This window comes from Hevea brasiliensis, chromosome 14, assembly GCF_030052815.1.
Source record: "Hevea brasiliensis isolate MT/VB/25A 57/8 chromosome 14, ASM3005281v1, whole genome shotgun sequence".
Lineage (NCBI taxonomy): Eukaryota > Viridiplantae > Streptophyta > Magnoliopsida > Malpighiales > Euphorbiaceae > Hevea > Hevea brasiliensis.
Genome location: NC_079506.1, coordinates 88763381 through 88786682, shown reverse-complemented (window position 1 = coordinate 88786682; position 23302 = coordinate 88763381). Strand labels below are relative to the sequence as shown.

Here is a 23302-nt window from a genome sequence, read left to right as displayed (position 1 = left end):
GAGTTGAAAGAACTCGAATCAACTTATTCAAGAATTATTACTTCAAGGAAGTCTATAAAAGCTGAGTTGTGTGGTCTTATCAATGGAAATGTTTGGAAATGGTTCATAATTCATACATCTTTGTATTGGAAATTCAATTTGGAAAATGAAACCTTACAGCTCGAGAAAAGAAGATACTAAATGTTACAGGAAACTACAATAAGCTGAAACCTTTAAATGAGAAACAATCTGTGCATTCCTCGGCAGAATTATTGTTGCCTTCCTGAAATTTCCGAGTGATGTTTCTCTGTTCCATTGGAGTTTGCTTCGTTCTTCTCTGATCTACCGTGCAACTGTTCTGCATCTATGGGCAATCCTTCATTATGAACATCACATAGAGATGAAGCTTGCTCCAAATTAGCAACAATGCTAGTTATACTTGGCCTGTTATTCCCTTCTAAATTTACACAATGAAGTGCAGTATATGCAAATAGTTCAATTGCCTCTGCTTCTTTAACATGTTCTGGTGGACCAATCCTGTGGTCCAAAACCTTGACCAATTCATTGGCCAAAATTTTAGTTGTTGCAAAATCCACTATACTTTTTATTGCATCTCCATTGTCTTCATCCTTGAATATAGCTCTCTTGCCCGTCAAAAGTTCTAGTAATACTACACCAAGACTATACACATCACTTTTTGTGGTTAATACATTTCGACTATAGAATTCAGGATCTATGTATCCAACTGTTCCTGCTGCCTTCTCTAGTTTGTGATTGCTTTCAGATTCAGAACCCAACACTGACATTCCAAAATCACACACTCTTGCTGCCCAATTTGCGTCCAGCAATATGTTAGAAGACTTAATATTTCTATGAATTATGGGTGGGACTGCATAGTTGTGAAGATACTCAATTCCTCTAGCAACATCTAAAGCAATCTTGATCCTCATTTTCCAAGAATTGATCACACTACTGTTCCTTTCAATATTGTTCTTGTGTAACTGTTCTTGTAGAGATCCATTTTTTAAATAGTCAAAAACTAAGATCATCTCATTCCCTTCTTCACAATATCCAACAAGCCTAACCAAATGTTTATGGTGAAGCCTTGACAAGAACGTCAATTCATTTTCAAAATAACGGTATTCTTCCTGAAACTTCTCCCTCTGATAACCTGTGTCCCTTCTCTTGACAAACACTTCACCACCATCTGGTAGTTTCCCTATATAAACAACAAAAGAAGGCGCTATTCCAATCCTGTTCTCTATTGAGAAACCATTGGTTGCAGCAGCAAGCTGAGCCAGAGTAAGTTCCTCTGCTCTGTTTAGTCTCCTTACATGTGGGTTTGGCCTTTTTTGTGTAGTATTTCCTGAGAGTCTAGAATACAATAGACCAAAGGCAAAGATTATAGGCCAAACTGATACTCTGATGGGAATATCCGCATGCAGACAAAAAAAAGCATATGTTATTGCAGCAAAAACGCATTGAAAAGCAGCACAAGCTAATCCAATAATGTCAGGAAATGTCCCAAAAGGCTTGGGATTTGGATATGGGTAATAAAACCAGGGAATCAACCCTCTCCTCATCCAATTAACCCTTTCTTTTCGACCCTTATGAACGAGATCAATAATGGAAATGATCAAGACGGAGAAGGAAATTAACATACTAAGCAGTGCATACTGGGGCTTATGCACAGAGGATAACTGATCAAAAGCAGCTGATGGAAGCTCTAAGATAAAGTTCGCGATGAGGAAAATCCTTTCGAGGCTATTAACCTGTTGCAGAAGAGGAAAAGTCAATGTCTTGCAAGATCATACTTCACAAGAATTATATCAAAAACATGGTATTCTAATTCTAGTCATAACCTTCTGATCGAAGCGATCTGCCTTCTCACTTCCGTTATCATCTTGTTTAACATCTATGTGAAGAGATTCAGCCATACTCCTTCTCTAAGGATTATCAATCTCCGGAAGAATCAAAATCCAAAACCAGATTTTGTTAATCTCTCTTACTTTAGTCAGAAAAGGAAAACGGAAAAAAAGAAAAGGGAACAGATGGCTATGACAACGATCAAATTTATTTTAACAATCCAGTCTTCTTGACTTGAAGCCCGTCATTTTCTTTTGTGTAGATTTTGTATTTTTATAAATTTATTCTACTTAATTATTTTTTTTATGCTTTTCAATTACTTAAAAATATAGAATTAATAATTTATTTTCAATTTTATTTCGTATTTATATATAATTTTTATTTACATAAATATGTATGTACGTATATGTTTTACTTCACAATTTTACGCGTTTGGTAGATCTGATCCTGGGTTGATTCATAATCAAAATCAAACTGGATTGATCAAAATTACAGAATCAAAGAGACAACAGTCGATTCGATTTCGAGTCAAAACAGATTTTTTTTTTTTTGCTATAGTCGGATTTATCAAAATTAAAATCAAAATCAAAGTGAAACTGAATTAAAACCGAAGTAATTCTTAAAATATTATTCTAATTCTCGAAATCTTGAACTAAAGTCACTTATTCAAACTCGAAACAAACCCGAACTAGCCCTTGGCACTCCTAGCTTTGAGCCATTCAATAATATCTGAAAAATTCTTGTCTAATAATGATGTGAGACCCATATATTTAATAAAATAAGTCTTATCATATATTTTGTGTCTTAAATTTATGGTAAACGGAATCTAAATAAGAAAAATCCATAATATATAAGAAAAGCGAAGAAGGCCTCTTTTGCATATTGATGCATTTGGATTGGATTTAGATTATTAAAAAAAATCTATACTATTTAAACTCCTCTTAATAGATTTCAATTAGACCAAACACTCAAAAATACTCAATTCATCATTGTCCCTAATTTGAGAGATTAAAGATTCATCATAGGAAAAAAAATATTATTTTATATTATTCATTTGATAAATTAAATGTTAGAACAATCTGTTCCTTAAAATATTGCAGAAACAATCATTGAAAAATTTTAAACCACAAACCATAAAAGTATCATGATATTTTTTCTTTTAATTTTCCCTTGATTATAATAGTACTTATATCATCCAAGTCAACAGGGTGCGAATGTTCATCCTTTTGACTGCAATATATGTCTGTTGTCATTGCCATCTGTTCCATTTTTTTCATTTCCCTTTTCTGACTAAATTGAGAGAGATTAACAACATCTGGTTTTGTGCTTTAATTCTTCTGGAGATTGATAATCCTGAGAGGAAGACTATGGCTGAATATCTTCACATAGATGTTAAACAAGATGATGATAGTGGAAGTGAGAAGGCAGATCGCTTCGCTCAGAAGGTTAAGACTAGAATTGGAACAGAATGTTCTAGATATGATTCTTGTGAAGTATGATCTTGCAAGATATTGACTTTTCCTTTTCTGCAACAGGTTAGTAGCCTGGAAAGGATCTTCCTTATCGCCAACTTCATCTTAAAACTTCCATCAGCTGCTTTTGATCAGTTATCCTCAGTGCATAAGCCCCAATACGCACTCCTTAGTATGTTAATTTCTTTCGCAGTCTTGATCATTTCCATTATTGATCTCGTTCATAAGGTTCGAAAAGAAAGAGTTACTTTGATGGGGAGAGGGTTGATTCCTTGGTTTTATTACCCATACCCAAATCCCAAGCCTTTTGGGACATTTCCTGACATTGTTGGATTAGTTTGTGCTGTTTTTCAGTTCTTTTTTGCGGCAATATCATATGCTTTTTTGTCTCAGCATGCTGATAATCCTATCAAAGTATCGGTTTGGCCCGTATTCTTTGCCTTTGGTCTATTGTATTCTAGTCTTTCAACACAAAAGAGACCAACCCCATATTTAAGGAGACTGAATAGAGCAGAGGAATTTTCTACTGAATAGAGCAGAGGAAATTTCTGTCTCAACTTGCTGCTGCAACCAATGATTTCTCACTACAGAACAAGATTGGCGTTCTTATGTTGTTTATAAAGGGAAACTGCCAGATGGTAGGGAAGTGGCTGTCAAGAAAGGAGACACAAGGGACAAGTTTTAGGAGGAAGACAGTTTTTGTGAAACTGAATTAACATTCTTGTGAAGACATTTGGTTAGGCTTGTTGGATATTGTGAAGAACAGAATGAGAAGATTTTAGTTTATGAGTACACAAAGTGTGGATTTCTATGTGACCGTTTACACAAGAACAATATGGAAAAGAACAGTAGTGGGATCAATTCTTGGAAAATGAGGATCAAGATTGCATTAGATGCTGCTAGAGGAATTGAGTATCTTCACAACTATGCAGTCCCACCTATAATTCACAGAGATATCAAGTCTTCTAACATCTTGCTCGACGCGAATTGGGCAGCAAGAGTTTGTGATTTTGGAATGTCAATGTTGGGTGTTGAATCTGAAAGCAATTGCAAACCAAAGAAAGCAGTAGGAACAGTTGGATACATAGATCCTGAGTTCTATAGTTCAAATGTTTTGTTAACTACAAAAAGTGATGTATATAGTCTTGATGCAGTATTACTTGAACTTTTGACAGGAAAGAAATCTATATTCAAAGATGAAGACAATGGAGGTGCAGTAACAACTCTAGTGGATTTTGCAGTACCTAAAATTTTGGCCAATGAATTGGTCAAGGTTTTGGACGACAGGATTGGTCCACCAGAACTTGTTAAAGAAGCAGAGGCAGTGGAACTAGTAGCATATACTGCACTTCATTGTGTAAATTTAGAAGGGAATAACAGGCCAAGTACGACTAACATTGCTAATTTGGAGCAAGCTTCATCTCCATGTGATGTTCGTAATGAAGGATTACCAATAGGTGCAGAACAGTTGCATGGTAGATCAAATAAGGAGGTGGCAAACTCCAATGGAACAGAGAAGCATCAATCCGAAGTTTCAGAAAGGCAACAATAATTCTGCCTTCGAATGCACAGATTGGTTCTCATTTAAAGGTTTCAGCTTATTGTAGTTTCCTTTAACAATCAGTATCTCATTTTCTCGAGCTGTTAGGTTTCCGTTTTCAAACTGAATTTACAGTACAAAGATATACTGACTTATGAACCATTTCCACACGTCCATTGACCAGACCATACAACTCATAGCTTTTATAGACTTCCTTGAAGTAATAGTTCTTGAATAAATTGATTCAGTTTCTTGCAACTCTGATTTTATTTAGCCTACTTATGTCGACAGAAGAAAAAAAAATAACCGACTTGGATTGGATTCCATTGAAAAATCCCTGAAATCTCTAAATCTCTTTATTTTTAGTTGAGCCAGTCCCTCTTATTCGCCCATGTCTGCTAGAATCAATTCGAACTCGTAAACTATAATCCACCATTGTTGCCACCACTACTTAATCTTGGCCTTAACCTAATTTTGAGATACATGATTGATTCAAAGAATGTTTGGAATCAACGATTCCTATTCAGTACTAATTTTGATTCGCGTCCGATTCTTGTTTGTTTCAGATTTCATGTAATCAATGGTTGAATTTTTTTTTTCCTTTAAAACTAGACTAGACTGTCCACTAAACCACTGATTCTGTTCCAATTCAATTAGAAGGGAGAGATTGGCCCTTCCTTAAGACAATTTTAGTCTAATTTAGCCTCATCAAATGTTGATCAATTTCAATCCTAGGTTTGACAATCTAGTTCTGAACTTAACCTAAATCATGGCCGGTTCGACGGTAGTCATGGCCACAATTCAGTTCTAGCCTATAATTGAACTGATTTAACTTATAATCAGAATAGGTATGAATCAGCTTGGAAGAAACTGATTTTGAACCAAACCAGAATGGTGGTCATGACTATTCAATGGCCAAAGTTCAGTTTTGTGTCAAAACTGAACCGGTGGCCATAACTATTCAATGACACCACCTGACCAATACAAATAAAGTAAATATTGAAATAAAATTATCATTATATTGCTTATATTTTTATTTAGCAATAAAACATGTGGATTTAATAACAATTAAATTACATTACATTACAACATTTATTATATTACATGATTGATTACATTGAATTACATCCAATCAAATATAGTCGTATGATATATTTCATAGGACGCAATCAAAGATGCAATAGAATTGCAATTCCAATGCATGTTCTACCATTTTTTCCAATCATACAAAAAAAAATGATATACAATTTCTTCGTATAATAATCTATTACACTTTAATTAATGTAATAATCATTACATATAAAAATACATACTAATCATAATTATTTGTTTTTATTTATTTCTTTCATTGTTAATTTGTTACTGGCACAACCTAGCCATGATTCAATTACATGTTGGAATCGTCAATCCAGTCTATGGAGGGAATGAAATTGAATCTAAGAGCATGATTCAGTTCAATCCCAATTCAGTTCCTAGCGGTTTTGATTCTGATTCAGTCCAAATTGAGGCAAACCAACAATTGAAAATTTCTTCAATTGTAAAAGGAAATTGATTTGAACCAAATCAAACTACTAAGTGAACCACTAGTTCCAATCCATTTTATGATTATTGGGAAGGAGAATTGAGCATGGCTCTTGGTATTTCCTGCTTCAATTCGATTTGGTCCGTTAAACAATTTATTGATTCATATATTAAGTTTTATTGACCTAGTGTCAATTCAATTCCAAACTATGCTTAGGTCTAACCATCACGATGACCACCACCACCCAATAACTATCACCAACACCACCACACAACCTATCACTCTATTATTGTTGCTGCCGTCACTACCACTATTACCGTTATCTAAATTTGGTAATGGGCCAATTCCTAATCAAACCCTATAGTTTTTGTGAAGAGATTCAGCCATACTATTTCTCGCAGGATTATCAATCTCCGACAATAATCAAGACCCAAAACCAAAATTAATTCATAACTAACACTCTGGTCAGAAAAGGAAAATGAAAAAAGAAAATAAAGGAACATATGGATAATTAGGAATGATAGTAAACACATATTACAGTCCAAAAGATGAAGATTCACACTTGGCTCCATAACTAGTACACTTAGGAACTAAATTTCTTAATTTATGGACTAAATTTCTCGATTAAATCATAAGTTTAATTTTTTAATTTTAAAATTAAATTTTAATTTTTTGATTTAATCCCAAAAATTAAGAATTTATTTTTGAGCTAAATTGAGTTTAAATTGAAATTTGGATAAAAAGTTAAAAATTAGACTAAATTGAACTTTTCAATAGTACAATAATTACAATGGTATAATTTAAATATTATATTTTAAATAAAAAGAATTTTTATAATAATATTTTTATAGAAATATATATATATATATATATATATATATATATAATTAAACGAATTTATATAATTTAAAATAAATTCTATCTTATTTTGAAATAAATTCAAGATATTAAAATTATTAATGAAATTCATGTATACCAATAGTTGCTATTCATACCACAAATGAATAAAAATGAAAAAAAAAATTTTAATAAAAAATATTAAATAAAAAATAATTATTGTAATACATTCTATTAAAATCAAATTTTATTTTAGCAATCCAGTCTTCTTGATTTGAAACCTGTCATTTTATTTTTTTACGCTTTTCAATTACTTAAAACTATAGAATTAATAATTTATTTTAAATTTTATTTTATTTTTATATATATGTTTTGGTTGCTCCACAATTTTACGCGTTTGGTAGATGTGATTGTGCGTTGGCTTTGGAATCCAAATCAAATTAGAATTGTTCAAAATTATGAAATTGAAATGAAACCAATCATTTCCTATTCGAGTCAAAGCAGATTTTTTTATTTTTTATGGTTGCTAATTAGAAATGTAGTCGAATTAAAATTAAATTAAAATTTTAATTTTAGTTAAATTAAATATAAAAAATATTCATTATCACCTGATTAAAATTTCTTCATAATAAAAAAAATTATTTTATATTATTTATTTAATAAATTAAGTGTGAGAACAATCTGTTCCTTAAATAATTGCAGAAACAATCATTGAAAAATTTTAAGCCACAAACCATAAAAGTATCATGATATATATATATATATATTAGTTAAAATAATAATTATATCTTCCAAGTCACCTGGGTGTGAATGTTCATCTTTTTGACTGTTGTCATAGTCATCTGTTCAATTTTTTTTCATTTCCCTTTTCTGACTAAAGCCGGAGGGATTAACAAAATCTGGTTTTGGGTTTTGATTCTTCTGGAGATTGATAATCCTGAGAGAAGGACTATGGCTGAATCTCTTCACATAGATGTTAAACAAGATGATGATAATGGAAGTGAGAAGGCAGATCGCTTCGCTCAGAAGGTCAAGACTACAATTAGAACAGAATGTTTTAGATATGATTCTTGTGAAGTATGATCTTGCAAGATATTGACTTTTCCTTTTCTGCAACAGGTTAGTAGCCTGGAAAGGATCTTCCTCATTGCCAACTTCATCTTGGAGCTTCCATCAGCTGCTTTTGATCAGTTATCCTCAGTGCATAAGCCCCAGTATGCACTCCTTAGTATGTTAATTTCTTTCACAGTCCTGATCATTTCCATTATTGATCTCGTTTATAAGGGTCGAAAAGAAAGAGTAACTTGGATGATTAGAGGGCTGATACCTTGGTTTTATTATCCATACCCAAATTCCAAGCCTTTTGGGACATTTCCTGATATTATTGGATTAGTTTGCGCTGTTTTTCAATTCATTTTTGCAGCAATATCATATGCTTTTTTGTCTCAGCATTCTGATAATCCTATCAAAGTATCGGTTTGGCCTGTATTCTTTGCCTTTGGTCTATTGTCTTCTAGACTTTCGGGGAATACTACACAAAGGCCAACCCCACATCTAAGGAGAGTGTATAGGGTAGAGGAATTTTCTCTGGCTCAACTTGCTGCTGCAACCAATGATTTCTCAATAGAGAACACGATTGGAATAGCCCATCCTTATGCTCTTTACATAGGGAAACTGCCAGATGGTAGTGAGGTGGCTGTTAGCAGAAGGGACACAGGTCATCAGAAAAAGAAGTTTCAGGAGGAAGACAGTTATTTTGAAAATGAATTAACATTCTTGTCGAGACTTCACCATAAACATTTGATTAGGCTTGTTGGATATTGTGAAGAAGATAATGAGAGGATTTTAGTTTATGAGTACGTAAAGAATGGATCTCTACATGACCTTTTACACAAGAACAATGTTGACAAAAAAAGTAGTGTGATCAATTCTTGGAAAATGAGGATCAAGATTGCATTAGATGCTGCTAGAGGAATTGAGTATCTTCACAATTATGCAGTCCCACCGATAATTCACGGTGATATCAAGTCTTTTAATATCCTGCTTGACGTAAATTGGGCAGCAAGAGTTTGTGATTTTGGAATGTCAATGTTGGATGCTGAATCTGAAAGCAATTACAAACCAAAGAAGGCAATGGGAACAGATGGATACATAGATCCTGAGTTCTATAGTCGAAATGTATTAACTGCAAAAAGTGATGTGTATAGTCTTGGTGTAGTATTACTAGAACTTTTGACAGGCAAGAGAGCTGTGTTCAAGGATGAAGACAATGGAGGTGCAACAAGTCTAGTGGATTTTGCAGTACCTAAAATTTTAGCCAATGAATTGGTCAAGGTTTTGGACAACAGGATTGGTCCACCAAAACTTGTTAAAGAAGCAGAGGCAGTGGAACTTGTGGCATATACTGCACTTCATTGTGTAAATTTAGAAGGGAATAACAGGCCAAGTATAACTAACATTGTTGCTAATTTGGAGCAAGCTTCATCTCTATGTGATGTTCGTAATGAAGGATTACCAATAGGTGCAGAAGAGTTGCATGGTAGATCAAATGAGGAGGTGGCAAATTCCAATGGAACAGAGAAGCATCACTCAGAAGTTTTAGAAAGGCAACAATAATTCTGCCATCGAATGAACAGATCGTTTCTACTTTTAACTGAGGTTTCAGCTTACTGTAGTTTCCTTTAACATTTAGAATCTTATTTTCTCGAGCTGTAAGGATTCATTTTCCAAATTGAACTTCTAATACAAAGATATACTGAAGTATGAATCATTTCCACATGCATTTCCATTGATAAGACCACACAACTCATAGCTTTTATAGACTTTCTTGAAGTAATAGTTCTTGAATAAGTTGATTCAAGTTCTCTCAACTCCTTAGGTCAAAAGGCTCCATCAAATCTGATTCAATTTTGCCTACTTGGATTCCATTCAAAAATTATGATTTATGTTTAGTAGAATATAATATAATATAATATAATTAAATTTTAATAAAAATTTTAAATTTCTTATATTGTATAAGGGTTACCCTAGCTCTAGTTTGGTTTGGATTCAATTTTGATTTTAATTTTCGATTTAATTCTGATTTTGATTAATAATAATTATTTTGTATTTTTTTAAATAAAAAAAATTAATTTGGCTCAAAATTAGCCCATTCTAATTTATTCAATATTTATATTGATCAATCTAAAGTTTCACTGATTCTATTTTATTTGTCCATGGTTTAATCTATTGAAAGCTCAAAACTATTAAGAAGGCGAAACACACACATATATAATTATATATGTATAAATAAAATTTAAAATAAATCAATAATTTTATATCGATACTATACTCTTTAAATAAAAAATTAATTAAAATTTATATAAATAAAAATAATTATATATGTATAAATAAAACTCAAAATAAATCGTTAATTCTATAATTTAAAAATTTTTTTTTAAAAAATAAGGGGAGTAAATTTATAAAAATACGAACTCTACACCAAATTTTAGAAGATACTTGGGCAGTTGCCTCCACTCCCCTATGTTGGATCCGCCATTGCAGAGCCATGGAGCTGAAGAAGACCTGCCTGTAAGAGGAGGTGAAGACCAGGGAGGAAATGTTCCCATGAAATCAGACAAACATGAGTTAGGATTTTACTTGCCAGATAAAATGATGAGTTTCAAAACAAGAAGACTTGATGGCTAAAATAGAATTGATTGTATTACAATAAATTTTTTTTATTCAAATTTGTAATTTTTTTTTTCATTTATTGGTTATATAAATGACAACAATTGGTATCCATGAAAATCAATTTCTTTGAACTCGAATTCGATTAATAATTTTAATATTTAAATTTATTTCTATTTTGAATAAGTTTACTTTAAATTATTCAAATGGATTTAATTTTATTATATTAATTAATAATTTATATAAAAATATATTTTTATTGTTAATTTATATTGTAAATTTTTTTTAAATGTATATAAATTTTATATTTAATTAATTATTTAAATAAATAAGATATATAAAATTCAAACTCAACTCTAATCCAAATTCAATTACTATTTTGAACTCATCTTAAAATTCTATTATTATATTCTATCCAAACTTATCTCAATAGATTTCGATTAGACTAAACACTTAAAAAATACTCAATTCATTATCATCCCTAATTTTTGTGAGGTTCATCACGTTAAAAAATATTAATTTATATTATTCATTTGATGAATTAAATGTTAGAACAATCTTTACCTTAACTATTAGCAGAAACAATCAATGAAAAATTTTAAACCACATATTATATTTGTAATTTTCCCATAATTAGAATAATACTTGCATTTTCCAAGTCAACAGGGTGTGAATGTTCATCCTTTCGACTGGAATATATGTTTATTGTCATAGCCTGTTCCATTTTTTTTCATTTTCCTTTTCTGACTAAAGTGAGAGAGATTAACAAAATCTGGTTTTGGGTTTTGATTCTTCTGGAGATTGATAATCCCGAGAGAAGGACTATGGCTGAATCTCTTCACGTAGATGTTAAACAAGATGATGATAATGGAAGTGAGAAGGCAGATCGCTTTGACCAGAAGGTTAAGACTAGGATTAGAACAGAAAGTTTCAGATATGATTATTGTGAAGTATGATCTCGCAAGATAATGACTTTTCCTTTTCTGCAACAGGTTAGTAGCCTGGAAAGGATCTTCCTCATCGCCAACTTCATCTTAGAGCTTCCATCAGCTGCTTTTGATCAGTTATCCTCAGTGCATAAGCCTCAGTATGCACTCCTTAGTATGTTAATTTCTTTCACAGTCCTGATCATTTCCATTATTGATCTCGTTCAGAAGGGTCGAAAAGAAAGAGTTACTTGGATGATCAGAGGGCTGATACCTTGGTTTTATTACCCATACCCAAATCCCAAGCCTTTTGGGACATTTCCTGACATTATTGGATTAGTTTGTGCTGTTTTTCAATTCTTTTTTGCAGCAATATCATATGGTTTTTTGTCTCAGGATGCTGATAATCCTATCAAAGTATCAGTTTGGCCTGTATTCTTTGCCTTTGGTCTATTGTGTTCTAGATTTTCAGGAAATACTACACAAAGGAGACCAACCCCACATGTAAGGAGACTGAACAGAGCAGAGGAATTTGCTCTGTTTCAGCTTGCTGCTGCGACCAATGATTTCTCACTACAGAACAAGATTGGCGTAGGACGTTCCTATGTTGTTTATAGAGGGAAACTACCAGATGGTAGGGAAGTGGCTGTCAAGAGAGGAGACATAGGTCATCAGAGGAAGAAGTTTCAGGAGGAAGACAGTTTTTTTGAAACTGAATTAACATTCTTGTCAAGGCTTCACCATAAACATTTGACTAGGCTTGTTGGATATTGTGAAGAAGAGAATGAGAGGATTTTAATTTGTGAGTACGTAAAGCATGGATCTCTACATGACCGTTTACACAAGAACAATATTGGAAAGAATAGTAGTGTGATCAATTCATGGAAAATGAGGATCAAGATTGCATTAGATGCTGCTAGAGGAATTGAATATCTTCACAATTATGCAGTCCCACCAATAATTCATGGAGATATAAAGTCTTCTAACATCTTGCTCGATGCGAATTGGGCAGCAAGAATTCGTGATTTTGGATTTTCATTGTTGGGTTCTGAAGCTGAACAAGATTACATACAGATGAAGGCAACAGGAACAGTTGGCTACATGGATCCCGAGTACTATAATCGAAATGTATTAACTGCAAAAAGTGATGTATATAGTCTTGGTATAGTATTACTAGAACTTTTGACGGGCAAGAGACCTATATTCAATAATGAAGACAATGGAGGTGCAATAACAAATATAGTGGATTTTGCAGTACCTAAAATTTTGGCGAATGAATTGGTCAAGGTTTTGGACCGCAGAATTGGTCCACCAGAGCTTGATAAAGAAGCAGAAGCAGTGGAGCTGGTGGCACATACTGCACTTCATTGTGTAAATTTACAGGGGAATAACAGGCCAAGTATGACAAACATTGTTGGTAATTTGGAGCAAACTTTTTCTCTCTGTGACATTAGTGTGGTGGATTATAGACGAAGAGAAGGTGCAGGACAGTCGCATTGTAAATCAGATGCAATGGAGCCAAACTCAAATAGAACAGAGAAACATCACTCAGAAATTTCAGAAAGGCAACAATAAGTTTGCCATGGAATGCCCTGATTGTTTCTACTTTAATCAGGTGGTTTCAGCTTATTGTACGTTTTTTTTTAAAGCTTATTGTACTTTCCTCTGGCAATTAGAATCTTATTGTAACAACCTTCATACTCTCCTCATACGAGAGTAAATCTCCTTTCTAATTGAGCCAGTCCCTCTTATACGCCCAAGTCTGCTCGAACCACCACCACCGCCTTCCCCTCTGGACTGAACTTATCTCTACCCAGGTCTCGTCAATCTACATTCGCCCCCTTCACCTCTTTCCTTGACCATGATCTCATCACTGAACAAGACCTGCCAATCTCTACCGATGAGTTTTCCGTACAGTGTCAAGTAGCAGTGATGGGAGAGGACAGAGAAGGTCAAAGACCAAGACACAAACCGGTGGCCCTTTTACTCTCTTCTTCTACTGCAAAACCGCATAGCTGGTCACTCTCTTCAATTACTCCTTGAATATTAGACCATCTCTAGAGATCTTCATTTTTCTCAACAATCTGCCACCAATACGCAAATGGGGCTTTCTTTCTCATTTTCGATACCAAGTTCAATGGCCAAGACTATCCAAAAAACGGTTGATCATCAAGAATTCCCAAGAAACCAGAAAAAACATGAGTTAGGGCTTTGGGTATCAAGCGCCATAATGGATCAACTGTTTCTACCATGGATAAGAATTCATTTGGGTTAAGAAATTTTCTTCTTTTTTTCAGAACACTTGGTTCTTCGATTCCCTTTGATTTTGCTTGCCGGAGAAATTGATGAGTTTCAAACTTGGATTGGCTTGCTATCCAATTAAACTTAGGCTATATTTGAAATGACCTAATTAAAAGTGTAATGAAATTGCAATTAGTTTTATTATTTTATTTGATTATACAAGAAATTTAAAATAATCAATGACAATTATGTTATCTAATAATTATAATAAAATACATATAATTATGATTATTTATTTTAATTAATTTATTTTATTATTACTACCAGCCTCACCATTTCGCCATGTTTCGATTTCAATTTGTAACCATTTGTTCCAATCCATACAGGGAATGAACTTGAAATTAACGGCAAAGGCCATTCCCAATTTGGTTCCTAGCAATTTGAATTGAAGTAAAACCATAATTGAAAATTTTCAATTTTTATTTAAAAAAATAGTTGGAATCAGACTAGACCATTATGTTGAACCACTGATTCTGGTCTAATTCACAATACTTACGAAGGAGATCATTCAAGCCTAATTCTTATGTTCTGTTTAGGTAAGAGTGTGGAAATGATAAATAAGGATAAGGATGAGTAAGTAATTATTATACCCCTTGTTTAGAAAGACGTGAGTTAGTAAAGGGTAAGGGTAAGGTTAAGGCTCAACCTCTCTTAACCCTCAAATTTTAATTTTTTTTGCACTTCAAATTAAGGTTTGAGCAGGAGAAAGTAAAAGTTGAAAATTATTTTATTTTTTATTTTTCTATTGTATTCTTAATTTTTTATTAAAAATTCAATTATACTCATTAAAAATAAACCTAACGTATGATTATATATAAATGTTTTCTCTCTCAAGTGGCTATACATGTTTTGTCCGCTCTCAATCATTTAATTTTTAAATAGTTTACTGTAATTATTATACTTTAATTATCATTTTTTTTTATTTGTTCTTTCAATAGTTTGCTACAATTATTATACTTTAATTATCAATTTTTTTTCTAAATAATTCATTCTTTATTCAATCTTTGTTAGATTTGTGCATTATTATTTTGATATATTAATTTTGTGATTCATTTATGGTGGACTATTATTATTTACAAATTTAATATTTATCATAATGATTTTACCATTTAATAAATTATTTAATAGAAAAGCGTATTTTTGTACGTCTAATAATTATTTACATTTTCATCTCTTTCCAAACATAAAAAATATACACCATCTCTTCTCACCTTTTCATTAATTCACATATTTCTAAGCATGAAATTTTTTTTATTGTGACCCTCTTTACCCTTCTCCTTCCTTACTCTCCCTGACCCTTCCATTAATTACCCTTCCCTCACTCCATCCAAATAGAGCCTTAGTCTTTCCTATTTTGATTCGATTTGAGCCCTTGAATCATGAATTGATCTCAATCCCAAGTTTAATCGGGTTGGTTTTGGTTTGATTCCAAATTATGACCAAGTCCAATCACCATCGCAACTGCTATTACTTAGCTATTGTCATCACTACCATCACCTGAATAGTAATCATCTTCGAGTTGCTACCATGCCACCAGCCCACCACCACTATTATTGTCGCTATTCGACTATCATCATCACCACTACTATTTAGACTCGATCACAAACTACTGATTACAAATTGCAGTTTTATTGAAACGAGTAATTTCAATTAATGAAACCAAGGACTTGAGATTAAATTGACTCAGATCAATACTAATGCAGTTTCAAACTAGTTTAAGGGGGAGAGAGAAACGATTTGATTCCAATTCAGGTCCATAAAGCTTTGATTTCAGTGTCGAGGTAGAACAATTAGTTCCAATCCGGTCTTGAGTCCAAATTGGATCGTGGTTGTGTCCACCACCATTTACCATAGTAATTCCGCTCTCAAATTATTAAAGCGCAACCACATGATTTTTTTGTTTTTTTATTTTCCCATAATTATAATGATGGTTGTGTCTTCTGAGTGTTGATCCTTTTGACTGAAAATATACATTGATTGTCATACCCTCATGCAGTGAAGGATTTTGACCGCAAAATGGGTGGATTAACCTCTCATTTTCCAAAACATTTTTTATTTATATATATATATATATATATATATATATATATATATATATATATATATATATTAACCTTTAATCCTTAAAAATTATATATGCTGATTTTTTACAAATTTAATTATTGAATTTTTTTAAAAAAAAATTTAAGTTAATTGGGATTTATAAAAAAAATATATATTGTGCATTCAAGAATTTATTTATTTTAAAAAATTTTCTATAATTTTTTTAATAAAAAATTTTATCAAATTGAAACAAAATGATAAAATTATATGTAATAAATTAATAAATAACTTTTATTAATCTTTTAATAATATTTTATTATTTATTTTTTATACATTGACCAGGAACATTTTTTCTAAATTGGTCGCTGCCCCGTGTTCTTTTTTTTTTTTTTTAATTTTCCTTTTCTAACAAAAGTGTGAGATATAAATTAATTCTGTTTTTTGGGTTTTCATTCTTCTGGGAGATTGATAAGACTGGAAGAATGAATATGGTTGAATCTCTTCACATAGATGTTAAACAAGATGATGAGGATGATGATGATAATGGAAGTGAGAAGGCAGATCGCTTCGATCAGAAGGTAAAGGCTATATTGAATGTGTGCATCAGTAGCTGCAGGGTTGCTGATAAGGAGGCTGACATGGCTAGCAGAGATGGCAGCACATGTGAAACTGAGGATGCAAGCTCAGGTTTTAATGCCAGGTGTCTTTAAGATCAGATTGTAAGGGTTGCAACTGATATTCAATGCAACATATGCTCTTTGACCTAGTTTTTAGGAGATTAGTTTTGATTTTCTGTTATTTACTAGCTGTTAAGGTTAGTAGCTAAAGTTTAGGAAGTTTGTTGCTCTTATTTCTGTTTTTTAGTTGCAAACTCATGTATTTAAGCAGATCATTATTCAATAAAAAATAACCTTCTCCCATTTTCTTTTGTTCTTTATATGCTCTCTTAGTTAAGTATAACTAATATTTGCAACATATTGGTATCGAGCGATCTTCTTAAAGGGACTTGTGCGTGAACCAAGTGAACCTCACCAAAAAGGCCTAAACACCTTGCTTCCATCCATTAAATAAATGGATTCTGAAACACCATTCACAGCTCTAGCACCACCAGTGTTTAATGGTGACAATTATCATGTCTGGGCAGTCAGAATGGAGGCACACCTAGAGGCAAATGATCTCTGGGAAGCTGTTGAGGAAGACTATGAAGTTCTTCCATTACCAGACAATCCAACACTGGCACAGCTCAAAAATCATAAGGAAAGGAAAGCAAGAAAGTCAAAGGCAAGAGCTTCTTTGTTTGCTGCTGTCTCACCAGCTATTTTCACCAGAATTATGACCATGAAATCAGCATTTGAAATTTGGAATTTCCTCAAGAATGAATATGAAGGAGATGAGAGGATCAAGGGAATGCAAGTGCTGAATCTAGTCAGAGAATTTGAGATGCAGAAAATGAAAGAGTCTGAGACAATTAAAGAATATGCTGATAAGCTTCTTAGCATTGTCAACAAGGTAAGATTACTTGGTTCTGAATTTTCTGATTCAAGAATAGTTCAGAAAATACTAGTAACTATTCCTGAAAGATTTGAAGCTACCATTTCTTCCTTGGAAAATGCTAAAGATCCACAAGAATCACCTTGGCGAACTTCTAAATGCTTTGTGCCCAAGAACAAAGAAGAATAATGAGGATGAAGGTTCTGTGGAGTGACCATTGCCAGCTAAATTGCAAATCAACCAAGCATAAAAAGTCAAGAAAAAGAAAACCAACAAGAACAACTTTGGCACACCAGAAGCAGCTGCTAACACTGGCAACAGTAGTGGAGGAAACAACAAAGAATTTCCTCCTTGCGGACAACTGTGGCAAAAGGGTCATCCACCTTTCAAGTGTTGGAGAAGACCGATGTTAAGTGCGATAAGTGCAACAAGTTGGGGCATCATGAGAGAATCTGCAAAAGCAATTTTCAGAGAGGAATGAGGCTCAAGTTGCGGACAGCCGGGAGGAGGAAGAGCGGTTGTTTGTAGCAACTGCTTTGTTTTGCAAGCAGCTCAAGTGAATGTTGGCTAGTGGATAGTGGTTGTACCAATCACATGACCTATGATCAAGAGCTTTTAGAGAGCTAGACAGATCGGAGGTATCAAAAGTCGAATTGGCAATGGTGAGCATATTATCACAAAGGAAAGGGAATCAGAGCCATTGAAAGTTGCACAGTATAAAATTAATTACTGATGTTCTGTTTGTACCTGATATTGACCAAAATTTGCTAAGTGTGGGACAGTTACTTGAGAAGGGATTTAAAGTCATTTTTGAAGATAAGCAATGTTTAATCAAGGATGCCAATGATAAGGAAGTCTTCAGAATCAAAATGAGAGGCAAAAGCTTCTCACTAGATCCATTGAAGGAGGAGCAAGCAGCTTATCCTATTGCTATGAGCAACACAGAGACCTGGCATAAAAGACTAGGTCATTTTCATCATGCAGCACTCTTGTCTATGCAAAAGAAGCAGTTGGTTCAGGGATTGCCTCACTTGGAATCTGATGTGCCAAATTGTAAGGCTTGTCAGTTTGGCAAGCAAGCAAGATTACCCTTCTCACAATCAACTTGGAGAGCAACTAAGAAGCTACAACTCATTCACACTGATCTGGCTGGACCTCAGAGAACTCCTTCACTTAAAGGCAGTAAATATTACATAGTTTTCATTGATGACTTCACCAGAATGTGTTGGATTTATTTTCTCAGGTTTAAGTCAGAAGTTGCAGGAGTTTTCTTGAAATTCAAGCAGTGGATTGAGAACCAAAGTGGCTGCAAGATTAAAGTTCTAAGGTCTGACAATGGCAAAGAATATACTTCAGAACAATTTAACTTGTTCTGTGATGAAGCAGGCATTGAGCATCAACTCACTGCTCCATACACTCCACAACAGAATGGAGTGAGTGAAAGGAAGAATAGAACAATTGTGGAAATGGTACGGTGCATGCTCTATGAAAAAGGATTGCCTAAGGAGTATTGGGCAGAGGCTGCAAACACTGCAGTATTTCTGCTAAACAGGCTTCCCACCAAAGCAGTAAATGGGAAGACTCCTTTTGAGGCTTGGTATGGTTACAAGCCCTCTTTGCAAAATTTTAAATTTTTTGTATGCTTGTTTTTTACTCATGTGCCAGATTAAAGAGACAAGCTTGACAAGAAAGCTGAGCCTGGCATCTTTGTGGGATATAGCTCAATATCTAAGGCTTATAGAATTTTCCAACCTCAAACAAGGAAAATTCTCATAAGCAGGGATGTGCACTTCATAGAGAATGAGCAATGGAGCTGGAATACTGCAGAAAAGAAGCTGATTGCTGATCCTATACAAAATCAGGATGAGTTAGTTGATGACCCTCCTGTAAGAGGCACTAGATTGCTCTCTGATGTTTATCAGAGATGCAGTGTTGCTATTCTTGAACCAGCAGGATATGAAGAGGCTAAAAATGATCCAAGATGGATGGTTGCAATGCAGGAGGAGTTAAGAATGATTGAGAAAAATCAGACATGGGAGCTGGTTGATAGACCTGAGCACAGAAAAGTCATTGGTGTCAAATGGGTGTTTAGAACCAAGCTAAATGCAGATGGCTCCATTAACAAGCACAAGGCAAGGCTAGTGGTGAAAGGCTATGCTCAAGTGTTTGGTGTAGATTACTCAGAAACTTTTGCTCCTGTAGCAAGATTGGACACTATCAGGTTGCTGCTGGCATTGGCTGCTCAATATAGGTGGAAGGTATTTCAACTCGACGTGAAATCAGCTTTTCTCAATGGATATCTACAAGAGGAAATTTTTGTTGAACAGCCAGAGGGATTTGTTGTAAATGGTCAAGAGAACAAAGTTTATCTCCTTAAGAAAGCTCTATATGGATTGAAACAGGCTCCAAGGGCTTGGTACAGCAGAATTGATCAACACTTGCTGGACCAAGGCTTTGTGAAGAGTCTGAGTGAGTCCACTCTTTATGTTAAGCATGCTGACAAAAATCTTGTGATTGTCTCACTTTATGTAGATGATCTTTTAGTCACAGGAAGCAATGAAGCTCTTATTGAGCAATTCAAGAAAGAAATGACAAGGGTGTTTGAGATGACAGACTTGGGAGCTATGGCATTCTTTCTTGGCATGGAGATTAAACAAAATCGTGAGGCATTTTCATATGCAAACAGAAGTACGCTAAGTAGATCCTAAAGAAAGATCAGATGGAGGAGTGCAACCCATTGAGCACTACTATGAATCTAAATGAAAAATTTTTCATGGAAGATGGAACTGAGAAAGTGGAGGAGACTAACTACAGAAGTCTTATTGGTTGCTTGATGTATCTCACAGCAACAAGACCTGATATACTACATCTTTGTGAGTGTTACGTCGATTCTTACATTGTGCTAGTGAATTGCATTTTAAAGCTGCTAACCGTGTTCTTAGAGATGTCAAAGGAACAGTTGATCATGGAATTTTGTTTCAACAAAACCAAGATTTTCAGTTTCTTGGTTTATAGGATAGTGACTGGGCTGGTTCCTATGATGATATGAAAAGTACTTCAGGGTATTGCTTCACACTTGGTTCGGGAGTATTTTCATGGAGTTCAAAAAACAGAGATAGTGGCTCGATCAATCACTGAAGCGAGTTCATTCTTTGCAATGTGATGAATCAAGCTTTGTGGCTCGAGAAAATTATTGGTGATCTGCATATGGAACAAAAGGAAAGCACAAAAGTCTTTGTGGATAATCCGCGACTATAGCCATTGCCAACAATCCGTTTTTCATGGAAAAACAAAGCATTTTAGTATAAAGTTATTCTTTCTCGAGAGATGTTCAAAAGATGGTGCAGTGTGCTTGAAGTATTGCAAGGCGAAAACCACTAGCGAATATCTTCACTAAAGCTCTTCCTAGAAGCAAGTTTGAGTTTCTAATAGAGAAACTTGGAATCTCCACCCACTGATGCAAGGAGGAGTATTGAATGTGTGCATCAGTAGCTGCAGGGTTGCTGATAAGGAGGCTGACATGGCTAGCAGAGATGGCAGCACATGTGAAACTGAGGATGCAAGCTCAGGTTTTAATGCCAGGTGTCTTTAAGATCAGATTGTAAGGGTTGCAACTGATATTCAATGCAACATATGCTCTTTGACCTAGTTTTTAGGAGATTAGTTTTGATTTTCTGTTATTTACTAGCTGTTAAGGTTAGTAGCTAAAGTTTAGGAAGTTTGTTGCTCTTATTTCTGTTTTTTAGTTGCAAACTCATGTATTTAAGCAGATCATTATTCAATAAAAAAATAACCTTCTCCCATTTTCTTTTGTTCTTTATATGCTCTCTTAGTTAAGTATAACTAATATTTGCAACAGGCTAGAATTAGAGCACCAATGTTTTACATATAATTCTTTGAAGTATGATACTGCAAGATATTGACTTTTCCTCTTGTGCAACAGGTTAGTAAGCTCGAAAGGATCTTCCTCATCGCCAACTTCATCTTAAAGCTTACATCAGCTGCTTTTGATCAGTTATCCTCTGTGCAGAAGCCCCAGTATGCACTACTTAGCATGATAATTTCTTTCACAGTCTTGATCATTTCCATTATTGATCTCCTTCATAAAGGTCGAAACGAAAAAGTTAGTTGGATGAGGAGAAGGTTGATACCTTGGTTTTATTACCCATATCCAAATCCCAAGCCTTTTGGTACATTTCCTGACATTATAGGATTAGTTTGTGCTGTTTTTCAATGCATTTTTGCAGCAATATCATATGCTTTTTTGTGTCAGCATGCTGATACTCCCATCAAAGTATCTGTTTTGCCTATAATCTTTGCTTTTGGTCTCTTGTCTTCTAGACTTTCTGGAAATAATACAGAAAAAAGACCTACCCCACATAGAAGGAGACTGAATGGAGCAGAGGGATTTACTCTGGCTCAGATAGCTGCAGCAACCTATGATTTCTCACCACAGAACAAGGTTGGCGTAGGGCGTTCTTTTGCTGTTTATAGAGGGAGACTACCAGATGGTAGTGAAGTGGCTGTCAAGAGAGGAGACACAAATCATCAGAGGAAGAAGTTTCAGGAGGAAGACAGATTTTTTGAAACTGAATTGACATTCTTGTCAAGGCTTCACCATAAACATTTGGTTAGGCTTGTAGGATATTGTGAAGAAGAGAATGAGAAGATTTTAGTTTATGAGTATGCAAAGTATGGATCTCTACATGACTTTTTGCACAAGAACAATATTGAAGAGAACAGTAGTGTGATCAATTCTTGGAAAATGAGAATCCAGATTGCATTAGATGCTGCTAGAGGAATTGAGTATCTTCACAATTATGCAGTCCCACCAATAATTCATGGAGATATAAAGTCTTCTAACATCTTGCTTGATGCGAATTGGGCAGCAAGAGTTTGTGATTTTCGATTGTCATTGTTGGGAGCTGAATCTGAAAGCAATTATAAACCAAAGAAGGCAGTAGGAACAGTTGGCTACGTAGATCCTGAATTCTATAGTCGAAATGTAATAACTGCAAAAAGCGATGTGTATAGTTTTGGTGTAGTATTACTAGAACTTTTGACAGGCAAGAGAGCTATATTCAATGATGAAGACAGTGGAGATGCAATAACAAGTATAGTGGATTTTACAGTACCTAAAATATTGGCCAATGAATTGCTCAAGGTTTTGGACGAAAGGATTGCTCCACCAGAACTTCTTAAGGAAGCCGAGGCATTGGAGCTAGTGGCGTATACTGCACTTCATTGTGTAAATTTAGAAGGGAATAACAGGCCAAGTATAACTAACATTGTCAGTAATTTGGATCAAGCTTTGTCTCTATGTGATGTTCCTATGGAGGTTTATCAACACAGGGAAGGTGCAGAAGAGTCGCATGGTAGATCACATGATATGGAGCCAAACTCCAATGGAACAGAGAAACATCACTCAGTAATTTCATGAAGGCAACAATGGTTCCGCCACGGAATGCACAGATTCTTTCTACTTTAACTGGGAGGTTTCAGCTTATTGTAATTTCATTTTGCAATTAGAATCTTGTTTTCTCGAGCTGAAAGGTTTCAGTTTCCAAATGATATTTCCAGAAGATATAGTGAATTATGAACCATTTTCACACACTTCCATTGATAAGCCTGATTTCATAGACTTCAATTAAACCAT

General features: G+C 34.1%; 4 protein-coding genes and 1 pseudogene across 4 annotated transcripts; 4 read left to right on the top strand and 1 right to left on the bottom strand.

Annotated features, from left to right (window-relative positions):
• Positions 1-99: 99 nt before the first annotated feature.
• On the bottom strand, positions 100-2028 carry LOC110661803 (putative serine/threonine-protein kinase-like protein CCR3). The gene is made up of 2 exons (XM_021820565.2): positions 1842-2028; positions 100-1751 (listed from the first exon to the last, which is right to left on the bottom strand). The coding sequence occupies exons 1-2, from the start codon at positions 1914-1916 to the stop codon at positions 249-251; spliced, it is 1578 nt and encodes a 525-aa protein (XP_021676257.2). The 5' UTR covers positions 1917-2028; the 3' UTR covers positions 100-248.
• Positions 2029-3185: 1157 nt separating this feature from the next.
• LOC110661861 (putative serine/threonine-protein kinase-like protein CCR3) lies at positions 3186-5105 on the top strand (annotated as a pseudogene).
• Positions 5106-8005: 2900 nt separating this feature from the next.
• On the top strand, positions 8006-10049 carry LOC110660181 (putative serine/threonine-protein kinase-like protein CCR3). Its single transcript, XM_058133743.1, has 2 exons — positions 8006-8245; positions 8336-10049. Exons 1-2 carry the CDS (start codon positions 8027-8029, stop codon positions 9830-9832), a joined length of 1716 nt encoding a protein of 571 aa, XP_057989726.1. The 5' UTR covers positions 8006-8026; the 3' UTR covers positions 9833-10049.
• A 1443-nt stretch (positions 10050-11492) lies between these two features.
• Positions 11493-13483, top strand: LOC110660182 (putative serine/threonine-protein kinase-like protein CCR3). The gene is made up of 2 exons (XM_058133744.1): positions 11493-11787; positions 11878-13483. Exons 1-2 carry the CDS (start codon positions 11584-11586, stop codon positions 13384-13386), a joined length of 1713 nt encoding a protein of 570 aa, XP_057989727.1. The 5' UTR covers positions 11493-11583; the 3' UTR covers positions 13387-13483.
• Positions 13484-16530: 3047 nt separating this feature from the next.
• On the top strand, positions 16531-23298 carry LOC110660184 (putative serine/threonine-protein kinase-like protein CCR3). The gene is made up of 2 exons (XM_058133742.1): positions 16531-16733; positions 21590-23298. Exons 1-2 carry the CDS (start codon positions 16638-16640, stop codon positions 23084-23086), a joined length of 1593 nt encoding a protein of 530 aa, XP_057989725.1. The 5' UTR covers positions 16531-16637; the 3' UTR covers positions 23087-23298.
• Positions 23299-23302: the final 4 nt, after the last annotated feature.

What these genes read in the sequence shown, in the direction of transcription:
- LOC110661803 (XM_021820565.2), bottom strand. Translation starts at nt 1,916, where the DNA reads ATGGCTGAATCTCTTCACATAGATGTTAAACAAGATGATAACGGAAGT. An exon ending in CAGATCGCTTCGATCAGAAG is followed by an intron (nt 1,752 to 1,841) that starts GTTATGACTAGA and finishes CTTCTGCAACAG; the next exon opens with GTTAATAGCCTCGAAAGGAT.
- LOC110660181 (XM_058133743.1), top strand. Translation starts at nt 8,027, where the DNA reads ATGTTCATCTTTTTGACTGTTGTCATAGTCATCTGTTCAATTTTTTTT. An exon ending in CAGATCGCTTCGCTCAGAAG is followed by an intron (nt 8,246 to 8,335) that starts GTCAAGACTACA and finishes TTTCTGCAACAG; the next exon opens with GTTAGTAGCCTGGAAAGGAT.
- LOC110660182 (XM_058133744.1), top strand. Translation starts at nt 11,584, where the DNA reads ATGTTTATTGTCATAGCCTGTTCCATTTTTTTTCATTTTCCTTTTCTG. An exon ending in CAGATCGCTTTGACCAGAAG is followed by an intron (nt 11,788 to 11,877) that starts GTTAAGACTAGG and finishes TTTCTGCAACAG; the next exon opens with GTTAGTAGCCTGGAAAGGAT.
- LOC110660184 (XM_058133742.1), top strand. Translation starts at nt 16,638, where the DNA reads ATGAATATGGTTGAATCTCTTCACATAGATGTTAAACAAGATGATGAG. An exon ending in CAGATCGCTTCGATCAGAAG is followed by an intron (nt 16,734 to 21,589) that starts GTAAAGGCTATA and finishes CTTGTGCAACAG; the next exon opens with GTTAGTAAGCTCGAAAGGAT.